Here is a 14,271-nt window from a genome sequence, read left to right as displayed (position 1 = left end):
TTGTGTTACTTGTTATTCATCTGAAGGTTAGGAAATGGGACATTTTTCATTGACACAAATTGTTAGCATTTTATTTTAGTTTAACTCGGCCTTAGCTGTTTTGAGTTGTGCAGATGCGCTCCTAGAGTTAGTAGAAGGTGTCCCTTTAGTGACTGCACTCGTTGGCCAATGGATGGGAGAAGAAGGCAGGAACGTCCTGTATTTGACTCCCTGTTACCATCTGGAGATGGCTCCAATCGGGTGGACAGTGAGGCTCTGCAGTTTCAATCTCAGTCTCCGCCTCCAGCCCAGACCTCCACCTCCCCCAGGCTCCCTGGTGGAGTCCCTGACGTGGCAGCACGATTTATAGCGGAGTTGTTCAGTGGAGGCTGGTGCTCACTGGATCTGTGCAACATGTTGCTGCCGCCGGTGCTGCTGACCCTGACCCTGACCCTGACCCAGGCGGTGTCCGGCTACAAACTCAACTTGGAGAAGCCGCCAACACTAGCCCGAGGCAGGGTGGAGGTAAAGCTAGAACAGTAACCCGGGAGATAACGGGAGGATCACCCTCCCATCTCACCTTCCTGCCGGTTACTTCGTTCAAATGGTTTCAGATTCTTTGAGAAGTTGCAGATTTTTGAGTGTTCCAACTGACCCTGATTAATTGTTCTCCCTTTTCCAGACCTGCGGCGGGTGACAGTTATCTGTCCTGACAGAGGTAAGGACTTTCCTTGTGCTCGTCTCTCTCCAGTTTTCCATCGAGTAGTCAGTGTTTTTGAAGTGAATAAGTGCTTTCTGCCTTCCTTTCCCGGTGACAGTGAACTGGGTTTCTTCAGTACAGACACTGCCAGTAAGGAGGGTCTTGGAATGTCAGCTCGAAGCAAGTTCTGGCCACTTCTGTGCCAGAAGAATTTGGCACAATCGCAAGTTTGAGATAGACTGCTTTAATACATCTGTCTGTGTGTGTCTGTGTGTGTGTCTGCGTCTGTGTCTATGTCTTTGTGTGTCTGTGTGTGTGTCTGCGTCTGTGCCTGTGTGTGTCTACGTCTGTGTGTGTGTGTGTCTGTGTCTGTGAGTGTGTGTTTGTGTCTGTGTGTGTGTCTGCATCTGTGCATGTGTGTCTACGTCTGTGTGTGTGTCTGTGTCTGTGTGTGTGCATGTCTGCATCTATGTCTGTGTGTGTGCCTGTGTCTGTGTGTGTCTGCGTCTGTGTCTGTGAGTGTGTGTGTCTGCATCTGTGTGTGTGCATCTGCGTGTGTGTCTGCGTCTGTGTGTGTGTGTCTGCGTCTGTGTGTGTCTGCATCTGTGTCTGTGTGTGTGTCTGTGTGTGTGTCTGTGTGTGTGTCTGCGTCTGTGTGTGTGTCTGTGAGTGTGTCTGTGTGTGTGTGTCTGTGTCTGTGTGTGTGTGTCTGTGGCTGTATGTGTGTCTGTGAGTGTGTTTTTGAGGGGAATGCTACATTTTGAAAAGTCTTAGTTGCTTTGGTTGGGAACAGCAAACGCGAAAACACTGAGAGAAACAATACAGATGCTGTCTGATCAGGCAAGGTTTTGAAGTAGAATTTGAATAGAATAGAAATAGGTGTTGAAACCTGAGAGAATGTTTGTGAGTGGATAATAAGGCAAAGGGATATTAAACTTAATTTAAACTCCAGAAGAGTACACATTCCCCTAGGCAGTTAATGGTAGGTGTCTGGGTAGTATTGTCTAACAGAGAGACTTAGAGGTTCAGGTGCATAGTTCTTTAAAAGTTGTGTGACAGGTAGACAAAGTGGTTAAGAAGGCATTTAGCACACTAGCCTTCATTGCTCAGACCATTAAGCATAGGAGTTGGAATGCCATGTTGAGATTGTGCATTGGTGAGGCCACTTTTGGACTTCTTTCACTGGACGAACGTGAGGACTGCAGATGCTAGAGATCAGACTCAAGATTAGAGTGGTGCTGGAAAAGCACAGCAGGTTAGGCAGCATCTGAGGAGTAGGAATATCAATGTTTTGGGCAGGAGCCCTTCGTCAGTTTGGAGTTTGAGGTTTGTAGAGGTTTGTAAAATCATGAGGGGAATAGATTATGTAAACAGCAAAAGTCTTTCTAATTAGGGGGCATATTTTTAAGGTGAGAGGAGAAAGATTGAAAAGAGACCTGAGGGGCAACTTTTTCACACAGTAGGTTAATATGTGGAATGAACAGTCTGAGGAAGTGGTAAATGCAGGTACAGTTACAAGATTAAAAAGACATTTGGACAGTTACAAAAATAGGAAAGGTTTAGAGGGATATGAGCCAAATGCAGGCAGGTGGGACTAGTTTAGTTTGGGAAACTTGGTCAGTGTGGATAGTTGAACTGAAGGGTCTGTTTCCATGCTGTATGACTCTAAGACTCTAAGTTCTATCGATCGATTCTCCATGTTCACCTATTGTGAAATAAAGTAGCTTCTGAGCTTGTAATGAACTTTATTCAGTTGACCGTTGGCTACAACACCCCTGCAAAATCAGTCCATCAGCCAAAGGCACACAGGCTGGTCCAGTTAACAAGAGGTTAGTTACTCATTTTGATCAGGGAGAAAGTGAGGACTGCAGATGCTGGCGATCAGAGTCGAGAATGTGGTGCTGGAAAAGTACAGCATCAAGGTAGCATCCAAGGAAGCGGAGAATCAACATTTCGGGCGTAAGCCTTCCTGATGAAGGGCTTATGCCTGGAATGTTGACTCTCCTGCTCCTCGGATGCTGCCTGACCTGCTGTGCTTTTCTAGCACCACACTGTCAGCTGCTGGTTTTCATCAACCTGATTAGACATGCCAGGAGTAAATGGCACATGAGCCCAGGCCTCCTCGCTCAGAGATAGAGAAACTACCAATGTGCCACAAAAACCCTAGCTTCTGTTTCCGATATTTTCCAAATCAGCTTTGATAAGAGCTGTTATGAGACACAGCTCTGGAGCAAGTGGGATTGGAACCTGGGCCTCCCAGGTCAGAAACAGGGACACTATCACAGCTCCACAAGAGCTCCAGGTTAATTACGGTAAAACCACTAGTTTAATGTTGTTCAGATAGTGATTGGCCGAGTGAGAAAACTCCGGGACCTGGGAGGTGGTGGGGTGTAGATGGGGTCGGGGGCATGGAGACAGTGCCCAGTCCTAGGGAGACAGGAGGCTGCAGACAATGCTTATATTGCAGATAGACAAGTTGGTCAGTGAATGTTGCTGGTCTGACAAGTAGCAGGAAGCACCAGCTTCACCAGTCCCCTGTATCTTGACTGTCTCATGGTCCTTTGTGTGAGGGAATGTTGGCGGCAGCTGTTTCTCAGCAGCCTGTCCTCACACCTTGTCCCCGATGAAGTGCAGGGTTCCTGTGCAGGATCAGCTTCCCTGTATTGAATCCCCAATTCATTGGAATTAATCCCTGGGCTGTTTTTTTTGTGCTTTTAAACCTGCCTCTCCGACACTCCTTCTCCCAGCTCCACATGCCTGGCTTGTTTCTATGGCAACAGGTGGCATTTGGATAGCACAAGTTAGTCAGTGGCGGAGTTAGCAGAGGCCTGAGCTGGAGGCTGCCGCTGTGGGACATTAATGGAATTTGAGACTACCTTGAAGGGCCACCAGTCGCTGGAGTAAAGAAGATGGTAAATTGAGTACTAGACTTGTAGCCACTATTGAGAGCTTAGCAGCGGATGTTCTGCTGCTCATGTTCTTCTCCATTCTTGTCCACTGGCTGTGTCACTAACTCAATCCACCAGATGACCAATGACAACTTAATTTGGTACAGAATCGTCTGTAGGTATTTCCAATGTGAGGGAAAGGGCTGGAAGCCCACGGCTGGGGACTTAGTGACAGAGGAGTTGAACAGAATTTCAAATAAGGCCCATTCAGCAGACATTTGGAAAAAGAATACACATGCCAAGGTGCAAGTCTGAACACAAGAGAAGGGCGGCACTAGTTGGAACCATTATTCAATGATTGACATTGAAGCTTGAAGATTCTATGAAAGCTCTTGAAATGGCATGGCAATTGTTCTTGAAATGGGCAAAGAACATGTCAAGGTGACGAATGAAGCCTGTCAGAGGAAACAGTCTAGTGCCTCATTTCTCTGGCCCTTCCCAACCCTCCTTCCTGATTGGAGTGTAGTCCCTAGGCTGGGCCCCACACAGGAGTTATTTCAGGTTCTATGTTCCTATGTTGTTTCCTGATCTCTGTCTTCCCTCAGTGTTGGGTGTTTGTGGGAAAGGGAATGCTGAGACCTGAAGATGCTGCTCAATGTTGGGATATACACCCTGGCCCTTCTCCTCTTCCCTTCCAAAGTGAACCATCCACATAGTGGATTGCACATGGAGGAATGCACAGACTGAAAGACTCTGCCAAGGTCAGTTTATAATTTGCACCACAGGAGGAGGACACTAGATCAATGCTATTAAATCTAACTTCTCAACTTGTCTTGTTTCCCTAAGAGTTGGGGCCTGATCTGTCTCTCTCCCTAATTCTGCTTATGAAGCAAAAGGCATTTTATTAATTAACAGTGCTGTTGGCATACTTTAATGGTCATTCTTATTTATGACTCATTTAAAGTTATCAATTTATTGTTTTGGCATTGTTTTTTGGCTCAGCAAATCACACTTTTTATGTCTTAACTTTTTTTATTGAAATATATGTTTCATGTTGTGCCAAACCAGGTCTAAGGCAGCTGCTGCTGGGTTTCTTGCTGAAGGAGTTGAGACACTCTCAGGGAGTCTGACTGCTGTTTGGAGAGCAGGCAAAAGGGGTATTTCACTGCAGTCACAACCTGAAGTGTTGGAAATGCACAGCATCTCTTATGACATCTGTGCAGAGAGAATCAGTGGTCTTTTATACTGGGGAAATAGGAGATGCATTTTACCTGAACAGCTCAGTGAGTCGTGTAACTCAGGTTGGGAAAACGTTAAACTAAACAGTGTGGGTAGTGGTGGTGGTGTTGAGGTTGGGGGTGGAAAGGAGCGGGGTGGGGGGGGATCCTGTGGGAAGAGATGTAGTAATGCAGAGGGAAAACGGTAACAGAGAAAGGTAGTATTAAACTGAAATAATGATAGTGATAGGGGTTAGAAAGAGACAGAGAGTACAAGCTTAAACATACATTTCAATAATAACAATTAAGACATAAAAAAAGTGATAAAAAACAATGCCAAAGCAATAAACTGATCATTTAAAAATGAGTCATAAATAAAAATGACCATTAAGAAATGCCAACAGCATTGTTAAACACACCAGCAGATAAGTATGCAGTTTGTAAAAATGGTAGAAAGACAAGAGTTAAATGCTCTCCATCTGAATGTGTCAGTATTTGTTCCAAAATGAGAGAAGTAACCAGTAATATAAAAACAGAGACAAAACTATGTATTACTTGAAAAGCTCAGCAGGTCGAGCAGCAGACAAATTGGAGTTAACATTTTGGGTTCAGTGACCCTTCCTCAGAACCTCCTCAAATTTCTGTTTTTGTCTCTGATATACAGTATCTACAGTTTGTTTGGTTTTTATATAGTACAAAAATAGTTCTTACAAGCATTTAAATAAGAGAAGAATGACGAAAACTAGTGATGGTCCTCGAAAGTGAATTTAGGGAATTAATGATGGGAAACAAAGCATGACAGATATTAACGAGGTACTTTACGTCTGTCTTTGTCATAGAAGACTTAGAAAACTGTTTTGGATCACACGGTGTATCCAAGTGGTTCTTTACAGATTCAGTTAAATGTCGTTAAGATTCAACCATAGCAATTTGCTTAAATATGAACATTTGATTTGATTCAATTCCCTACAGTGTGGAAACAGGCCCTTCGGTCCAACTCGTCCAAACCGACCCTCCGAAGAGTAACCCACCCAAACCCATTCCCCATATTTACCCCTGACTAATGCACCTAACTCTATGGGCAATTTAGCTTGGCCAATTCGCCTAACCTGAACATCTTTGGACTGTGGGATGAAACCGGAGCACCCGGAGGAAACCCACGCAGACACTGGGAGAATGTGCAAACTCCACACAGACAGTCACCCGAGGCTGGAATCAAACCCAGATTGTTGGTGCTGTGTGGCAGCAGTGTTAACCAATGAGCCAGCATGCCACACATAACCTTTATTGAGTAATGATAAAAGATGGAAAAGGAAAGAAAAATAAAAGACTGAATTGTGAACATCTATTAAGTAATTACAAAAAGGAAAAGAAAGCAATGAGCCTCATGCCCTCTTGCCTGTCAGGGGCTCCTCGATCAATGGCTGGTCCTGGAGGCCCAGGTTTGTTCCTGTTTGTGATCCCAGTCTGAGGTGAAGTTCAATGACTTGGAACAAAACTCTCTCTCTCTCTTATACAGTGTAATAAACTGCCAGCACAGAAAAACAGCACAGAACAGCCACTGATAATGCTGTCTGAGACACGTGCAGGAATGTTCATAGGACTCATTCAAGGTTATGCTGCTGTCAAATATCATCAACAATGTTAGCCCTTAAGCCCATCCTTTACAAAAACTTCCCAAAGATATTTGGAAATGAAGAGGTGACTGGGAAGCAAGAATTTAGCACAATCATCATCACTTTGTCCTAAAGGGTGACAACTAATCAAAGCCAGGTGGCCTGCACCCCAGTCTCTCTAGAATTCTGCAAGATTCCCAGTGGATTGGAAATGACAAATACAATGTTTATCAAGAAAGAAAGGAGTCAGAGTATGAAATTAGAGTCCAGTTAGACTTACAGGGAAACTTCCAAATCCATTATCAAGCAGGTTATAGCAGATACTGAGTAAATCATATCATGATCCGATAGAGTCAACAAAACTTTAAGCAAGGGAAGGCATGCTCAACTATTTTATTAGGATTTCTTTTGTGGATGTAATGTACAAGATAGATAAGGGGGAATCTAAGTTTGGTGTACTCTGATTTCTGAAACGTATTCAACAAGGTGTTACATCAAAGGTTACTACACAACATGATGTGGGGATTCACATATTAACTTGGTAAAGGATTGGTGGTTGAGCAGGAAGCTATAATTAGTTGAGTGCCACAGAGATCAGTGTTGGGTCTTCAACTATTTACAATCTACATCAGTGATTTAAATGAATTGGTTATCGAACGATGGCAGCAAATTTCATCGATAACAGCAAAATAGGTAGTGAAGTAAGTTGTCAAGATGGGATGGAGGGTCCAGAGAAGAATATACACAGAATAAGTGAGTAAGATTAACATAGTCTCACTCTCTCTTAGAGACTGATGCCTAGTAGTACATTTAACCTGAGGGTTAGTACATATTGAGAAGTTGCCAAGTTGAGAATGCCCTGTTTACGCTTCTTCCTGTCCATTAACCAATCATCTATCCTTGTTATTCTATTACTCCAGTCAGTCCTTAGCTTGCCAATGTGCCTTATTGAACAGATATACTACATCTACTGGTTTCCCTTTTTCTAACTTACTAGTTACATCTTCAAAATACTCCGATAAATTAGTCAAAGAGGATTTTCCTTTGGTAAAGTAAATTACCTCATTTGGTTACCTTGGACTGTAAGTAGATTAATGTCACCCATGATGATCACATTGCCTTCCTGAGAAACTCCAATAATTTATCATTTAAGTCTCTGTCCAACATGATAACCACTGTTAAGAGGTCAACTCTCAATGTTTTTTTTGGTGTTTGTGATTTTTCAACACCACTGTATTGTGATCTTCTGAGGCTAGATTCTTTCACCCTGATATTCTTCCTTTACTGTCAGGACCATCCCTCCTCCTTTACTATTCTGTCGGTCTTTCCGAAAGATTGTGTTCTCTGGGATATTTATTTCCAAATTTGAGCACCCTGGAGGAAGATCTCTGGAATGGTGATAGGCTCTAAGTCTTTTATGTCTATTTTTTGCCACTAGTTAATCAGTCTTATTCTGGATGTTTCATACATTTAAATAAAGAACCTTTAACTTTGTTTACCTCTATTTCTAGTAATGACCTTATTTCCTGACATGCAATTGTTTTGTTAAACTCTTTATCCTTTCCTATTCATGTGCGTGTCTTTATCCACATCACAATGTTGTTTCAAAGCTTCTAAACTTTCCCCTCGGATTTCTAAATCTATCCTCGCCCAAACCATCCACCCCCCCCACCCCTCCCGTTAATTTAGAGTGTGGTCCATAGCCCTAATTGTATGTTTCATCAGCACATGGATCCTAATTCCAACTAAATCCAACTTGCTTAGGTGCTGACGTGGTGTCATAAAACATAGAACATAGAAAAATACAGCGCAGTACAGGCCCTTCGGCCCGCGATGTTGCGCCGACCGAAGCCTACCTAACCTACACTAGCCCAATAACCTCCATATGCTTGTCCAATGCCCGCTTAAATGACCATAAAGAGGGAGAGTCCACCACTGCTACTGGCAGGGCATTCCATGAACTCACAACCCGCTGAGTAAAAAATCTACCCCTAACATCTGTCCTATACCTACCACCCCTTAATTTAAAGCTGTGTCCCCTAGTAACAGCTGTCCCATGAATTAAAATCCTAAACCACTCTTTGAGCCACGTTTTCTGCTTAAACCTGTGCCAACTGCCACATGGCTGAGGTAAGAATCAAGAGATGGTTGCCTTTGATCTGCATTTTAATTTGTACCCTAACCTCTCCACGTCCCACAGGTAAAACTAGGAATTAGGTTTTGCTGTGTTGATTTTCACATGGATCTCAATAACTGGATTTTTCCCATTTATCCTTCTCTAACTGGGAGATCTCCTTAACCCTGGCACGAGGTATGTAATACACCTTCAGAGTTCTGTCACGACTGTAGAAAACAGTATCTATTGGCCTGTCTATGTCAACCTCTTTCACTACTATGTTCTTCTTTGCTTTCATCACTTGAAAAGCCTTCTTCATGTTGGAGTCATGGTCAGTCATCTTATCCAAATTGTAATTCTTTTTCTCATCCACAAAGGGAGCAAGCCTATTGGACAGGATCAGGAGCTGTGACTCCTCTGTCACTACCTGCTGGTTCAGTATGTCTGCCTGACCTGCATCATGCCATCCTCACTCTACCTGTTGACCAGTTCTAACATTCTGTCTCACCTACGGGATGTGACTGCCTCCTGGAGCAAAACGTCCCGGTAACTTTTCCTCCTCCCTAATTTCCACAATTTCTGCAACTCAGACTCCAGGTGCCAGTGGCATTTTCAGATTGGCTGAGCTGGGCTCTAACCATTGTTTTCACATTCCATTGAAGGTTCAGAAGTTTTGGGTAACATCAACTATAAGTTTCTATACAGTCAGTATTTTGATTTTTTTTAAAATTGCGTCTTAATTTGAAGATGTCAAGTATGGGAGCTTCAAGCTGGAATGTGACACCTCCTGTAGTCGGATAGCCAACACTCACTGTCCATACTCCAAGATGAAGAATCTCTGACAAGAAATGCTGATAGCCCATGGAACTTCACAATACCTTCAGAAAGGACAGGGAGAAAATAGAATAATTTCTGAATGTTCTTGTGAAAGGCAGTTATTAGAAAATAACACGCAGCCGGGTGGTTTGTATTATGTGACCTTGTTTATGTTGGGTAAGGTAATTTCATCTTGGCACAGGCTAACAGTTTCTTTTCATTTTGCTTCTCTGATTTACAGGTGAAGGCTTTCGTTGAGGAAGACTTACCTCTTTAGTATCCTTTTGAGAATCTGGGCATACATATCAGGTTCATAACAGAAAGGTTGGATTGATTGGCTCTATGCTGGTGCTATATTGGGTTTCAGGGAGAGTGTGCTAGCCTTTAACTCACAGCTCTGTTCCCCACCTCCTCATGTCTATCACCAATACCCACAAGCTGTTGGAACCAGCTGGCTCTGGTGAGTTCTGAGCTATACCTCTATAAGGTCAACTCATCCTCTGACTCCAGAGAAAGACAAAGGCGTGGATCTAAGGGAAAGTTTTTTCCTTAGCTGAAGGAGGGCTGTGACAATTGTCACATCCTCATCACTGCCAAAACTGAGATTAAGTAATTCCATATAGACTAGAAATGTACATCTGCCCGCTATCTGGCTGCTGTGGTAGAATGACAAGATAATGATGGTTAGGAACAAAAAATAACCCCCTGCCCAGACCCAGCAAAGAAAGAAAGTGGGGGGGGGGGGGGGGGGGGTTGGTTGGAATCTACCTGTGGGCTGGGGTATAGCTACAAACTGATGTGTGTCTGCTGCACCTCCCGACCTACTTCACCCGTTTCTGTGACCCTTCTGAGTTAATGCTTTCCTGACCTGCTGCTGAAGTCACAACCTGGTACTGAAATATATTCCAGGAGCAACTCCTGAACTGCTCCTCTTGAACTACGATTTTGAAGAACTGAATGTAAGATCATTTTAATATTTGACATTGTAATTCTTTTATGTGACAGAGATGTTAGAATGAAAGAACACTCAAAGCAGTGACACAAGTGTTAGATAAAAGGAAGTGTCTATTAATTTTGCCCAATAATCTGTCACAGCCATCAATCAAAATCAAGAACCACCCGACCCCATTTCCTATCTTTTGGTGTCTAGGGTAAACTTTCTGATTTACAATGAGATCACAGACAAACCTGGGTCCTCCATCTTGCCCATGTAACTGTGTGTCTCCCTGGACCAAATAAGGTAATTGAGTGGGTAATCCAGTGGGAAGTCAAACTTGTTGCTGGTTGAGCAAAGCTAATGTGCTGAAGGATATTAGGGAGAAGGATTGTGATCATGATTCTGGGGGAGGGGAGAAGAAAGGGAGAGGGAGAGCTGCCCTTTGAAGTTGAAGAATTTCCCAGTGGGGAGGAGAATGAAATCAGGAGCAGCAAGGGGCAAATATTCCTGTCGACTCTACGCCAGGTGTGAGTGATATTTCTTGACCAGCTTCTAAATTCACAACCTGGCATTGACTTACTTCCCAGGAGTGGATCCTGAGCTCATCCTTCTGAACTACGCCTACCAGGAACTAGCTGTAAGACAGTTTTTTTCTTTATAGTTCCCTTTGCACTCATCTCAATGAGTGACAGCATGTGCATGCTGGTGCGTGAAATAAAGTCTGACTTTTGCAACCGGCTCCAACATATTGTACACGCCTGGGCTATAAAGTGACTTTTAATCAACCTATTGGACAAGTTATAGATAAGTGGGTCTTGAACTCAGACCTCCTGGTCCGGAGATATGGTCATTGCCAATGAACCACAACATTCTAAACCGGTAGTAGAACTTGGGTTAAGTGGGAAGGAAAGCCTCTTATACTCTGTTTAAGGCAGAAACAAAACCTCATAAGAGAGGCCTGTACTAAATCATTGAGATTGACAAGTTAATGTCAATTAGGGCCATGTCTGTGTTGTGGGCTCACTTGCAAATTTACTGATGCTACTCAAACCCTGTTTCACATGGGATTGAGAAATCCAACACGTATAAATATTACTATATAATATATAGCAATAGACCATTATGATTAAACCCAAACCTTAAAGGTGAAAGTGCACTGTATCATTCTGAATCAAATAACTATTTTTTTTTAAAGTGTATTTTATTTTGTAAGATTTCTAAGGCACATTTTATTGTTGTTACCCATTGCCTTTGAAGCTTATTCTCTTATATTACAACTTTGTCAAACCTCATTTTGACTTACTATTCAATTCTTTCATTTCTTGCCTCCCTAGCGAGTGGACCTTATGCCAATGACCAGGAAAGAGATCAATGAATTACTGTTGAAACTAGGATTTTACAAAAAGGAAAGTCCGGATGCCCAAGTGCCAATTGAGTCCTACTATGCCCCAATGGTGGGTAAACCCATCAGACAGTTTGACACACAACGAGGGAATCCTGCTAAAGCTGAGTCTGAGGACTTCGCAGAATCAAACGAGTTGAAGCAGGATCTATAAACAAATGATTGAAATGTAACCTCAGCTGGCCATAAATCAATGGAAAGATGATAACTCACAACTGGATTGAAAATGTGATGGCTTTGGCTTAAAACCTGGACGTTTCAGTAATCACATGCTGCTCATTTAACCATCAACCTGTTTATTATTAACATTGTCATTTCTTTCGGTTTAATTCTCTGTTAACTGTGGGGCAAAACACCATTGACGGACAAGTGCAAAAATACACAGGGGCTATCGGCAAGTGAGGGTGGGGAGTATGGGAAATAACTGGAATCCATCTGTCCAGTGGGTCCATTGTATGTTCTACATCTGAGGTTTATTGGGTCACTTTATGCCCAAATGTTGCAAATTGTCCTGCCCAGCCTCTTGGATGAAGTTTATCGGAAAGTGAATGGTGTTGATGGTAAACAGATTGGTCCAGCGAGAGCAGGTCGGCTGAATGAACTGAGGTCAACTGATATCAACAGCATCAGCACAAGACAGAGTGGATTCATCTAAAGAGATCCAGATGAAGGACTCCATGCACCACATGGTCGAGTCTTGGGCCCAGTTATTGATGGTATAAAAACACCAAGTAGGTTCACTGGACTGGTAAGTGTGTAGCTCAGTGTGATTCAGACCAGCAGGGTGTCAGGTCCACCCTTGGTCTGTTCTGAGCTCACTGACACCAGTGAGGGGGCTAGAGCTGTTACAACTGGCCTCAGTATCTCTGCTTCAGTTTGCCCTCCTGCTGCGGAGCACTGTTCTGGGACATCTTCATATCGATCTGTCCAGCCAGGACCAGAGAGGGTCAGATTGTGATGCCATGCTTGGTTGAATAGCCAGCAGACACTCGGTGGCTTATCTCACGTGAAGAAAGGCTACTTGGCTGATGGTGGGGTGAGGTGTTGGTGCGAATGAGACACCCTGGGAAAGGATGGGGAGAAAACTTCATTTGAAAATCAAAACCTGGATATCCTAATAAGAGTGTGTATGTTCGACCCTCACAGTAATGTGAAGACTTACTTTAATTTTTGTGAGGGTGTTTGATCATATTTTCACCTTTTCAGTTCAAGCATCTACCTGGCTGAATACCAACTGCTGATTCTCAGTGTCCAGTCAGCAGAGGGTGCTGGTGAATAATTTTCATTCAATATGAAATATATATTTGTTCCTCATGGCCTCTTTCTGTCCATCTACAGCCCTTTCTACTGGGCGTGCGATACATTTAAAAATCAGAGCATCTCCAGCCCCTATAAACCTAGTGGAGATGTGTTTACCGTAACTCCATGGCCAATGAAGGCTGTGGGGGAGATACTGACCAGGAGAGGGTGACCTTACCAGCCACCTCTGTCTACCTTCCCTCCACTCCACCACAGGCAGAGTTCAAAAGCAGCTTGTGTTTTCACCCTGACGCTCTCTCTGGGTTTTGAAATTTCTTTAAGCAAGAGGGAAACGATAAAACAAAGGGTTGATTTATCAAATTTAGCTGATAGCCTCTCGGCGAAAGGTTAATGTACAAACTGACCGTGCTGCATATACTGTCAGCTGACCTCGAGTTCTGCCTTTTCCAATAATCCGGCTGCATGAATCCATCATTTTGGATTTAGGGAGAAAATGAGCACATTGAGCAAACGGTTGTGCATTTTTATAAATGAAGTATTTTGGAATGAAAGATAACATTTTCACAACCTTACAGTTCACTCTGAAACGATCCTGACCAAGAAAACAACAGCAGACACCCAGTGTCTCCGGCTGGCTGGGTGCTTTTTGCATGTGAGCACCTCAGGCCTTGTCCAGGAATGTACATGAAGCACTCAGCTGAAAGGTGACCAGGCTGAGAGCAGAGGCACAGCATTCCTGAAGGCACAGAGGATTCCATGCTGGAAGAACCCACCAGTCGCAGCAAACATTTGATGTCATTTTTGTCTGTTGGATAACAATAAAATTCGACAGGTAACAATACATCAGTAGTCTGTCTGAGTCCATTTGGTGTGGATGGGAGTCTTTGTTTCATAATTGCTCTGTGAGTTTTTATGAGGGGAATATGGTAGTCGGTGGCCTCCACCCCCACGGGGGGTAACTTTCCAAGAGTTACCATGGAAGCCTGAAACCATGGATAGGTGCGAAACTCATTCATTTCAATGGGAAATGTACCTTCCCAGCAGTCCCCTGGTTCTGGAAGGTTCCCTGTAATGTGTTTAGGCCGCGGGTAACTGAAAGCACGGAAAACGATTCTGCAGATATTGTGGGGGCGGCGGGGAGGAGCAGGGTCACCCTGTGTACTCATAGAACATAGAAAAGTACTGCACAGACAGGCCCTTCAGCCCATGATGTTGTGCCAAGGATTATTCCTAATCTAAAATAAAATAACCTACCTATCTACCCCTTAATTCACTTCTGTCCAGCTGTCACTTAAATGTCCCTAATGATCTGCTTCCACCACTGCTGCTGGCAACGCATT

The 14,271-nt window shown here is 43.5% G+C and overlaps 1 protein-coding gene across 2 annotated transcripts; it reads left to right on the top strand.

Annotated features, from left to right (window-relative positions):
• Window positions 1-309: 309 nt before the first annotated feature.
• selenom (selenoprotein M) lies at window positions 310-13,772 on the top strand. Of its 2 annotated transcripts, none has more exons than XM_072587986.1 (5): window positions 310-504; window positions 662-697; window positions 9,574-9,608; window positions 10,213-10,291; window positions 11,604-13,772. In XM_072587986.1, exons 1-5 carry the CDS (start codon window positions 394-396, stop codon window positions 11,823-11,825), a joined length of 483 nt encoding a protein of 160 aa, XP_072444087.1. In that variant the 5' UTR covers window positions 310-393; the 3' UTR covers window positions 11,826-13,772. The 2 variants fall into 2 exon arrangements, with proteins under 2 accessions (XP_072444087.1, XP_072444088.1); XM_072587987.1 differs by lacking the exon at window positions 10,213-10,291 and adding an exon at window positions 10,828-10,906 and having other exon boundaries at window positions 312-504.
• Window positions 13,773-14,271: the final 499 nt, after the last annotated feature.

The sequence above is a fragment of the Chiloscyllium punctatum genome, chromosome 17 (genome assembly GCF_047496795.1).
Source record: "Chiloscyllium punctatum isolate Juve2018m chromosome 17, sChiPun1.3, whole genome shotgun sequence".
In the NCBI taxonomy this organism is placed as follows: Eukaryota; Metazoa; Chordata; class Chondrichthyes; order Orectolobiformes; family Hemiscylliidae; genus Chiloscyllium; species Chiloscyllium punctatum.
This window is presented reverse-complemented; position numbering and strand designations above follow the sequence as displayed.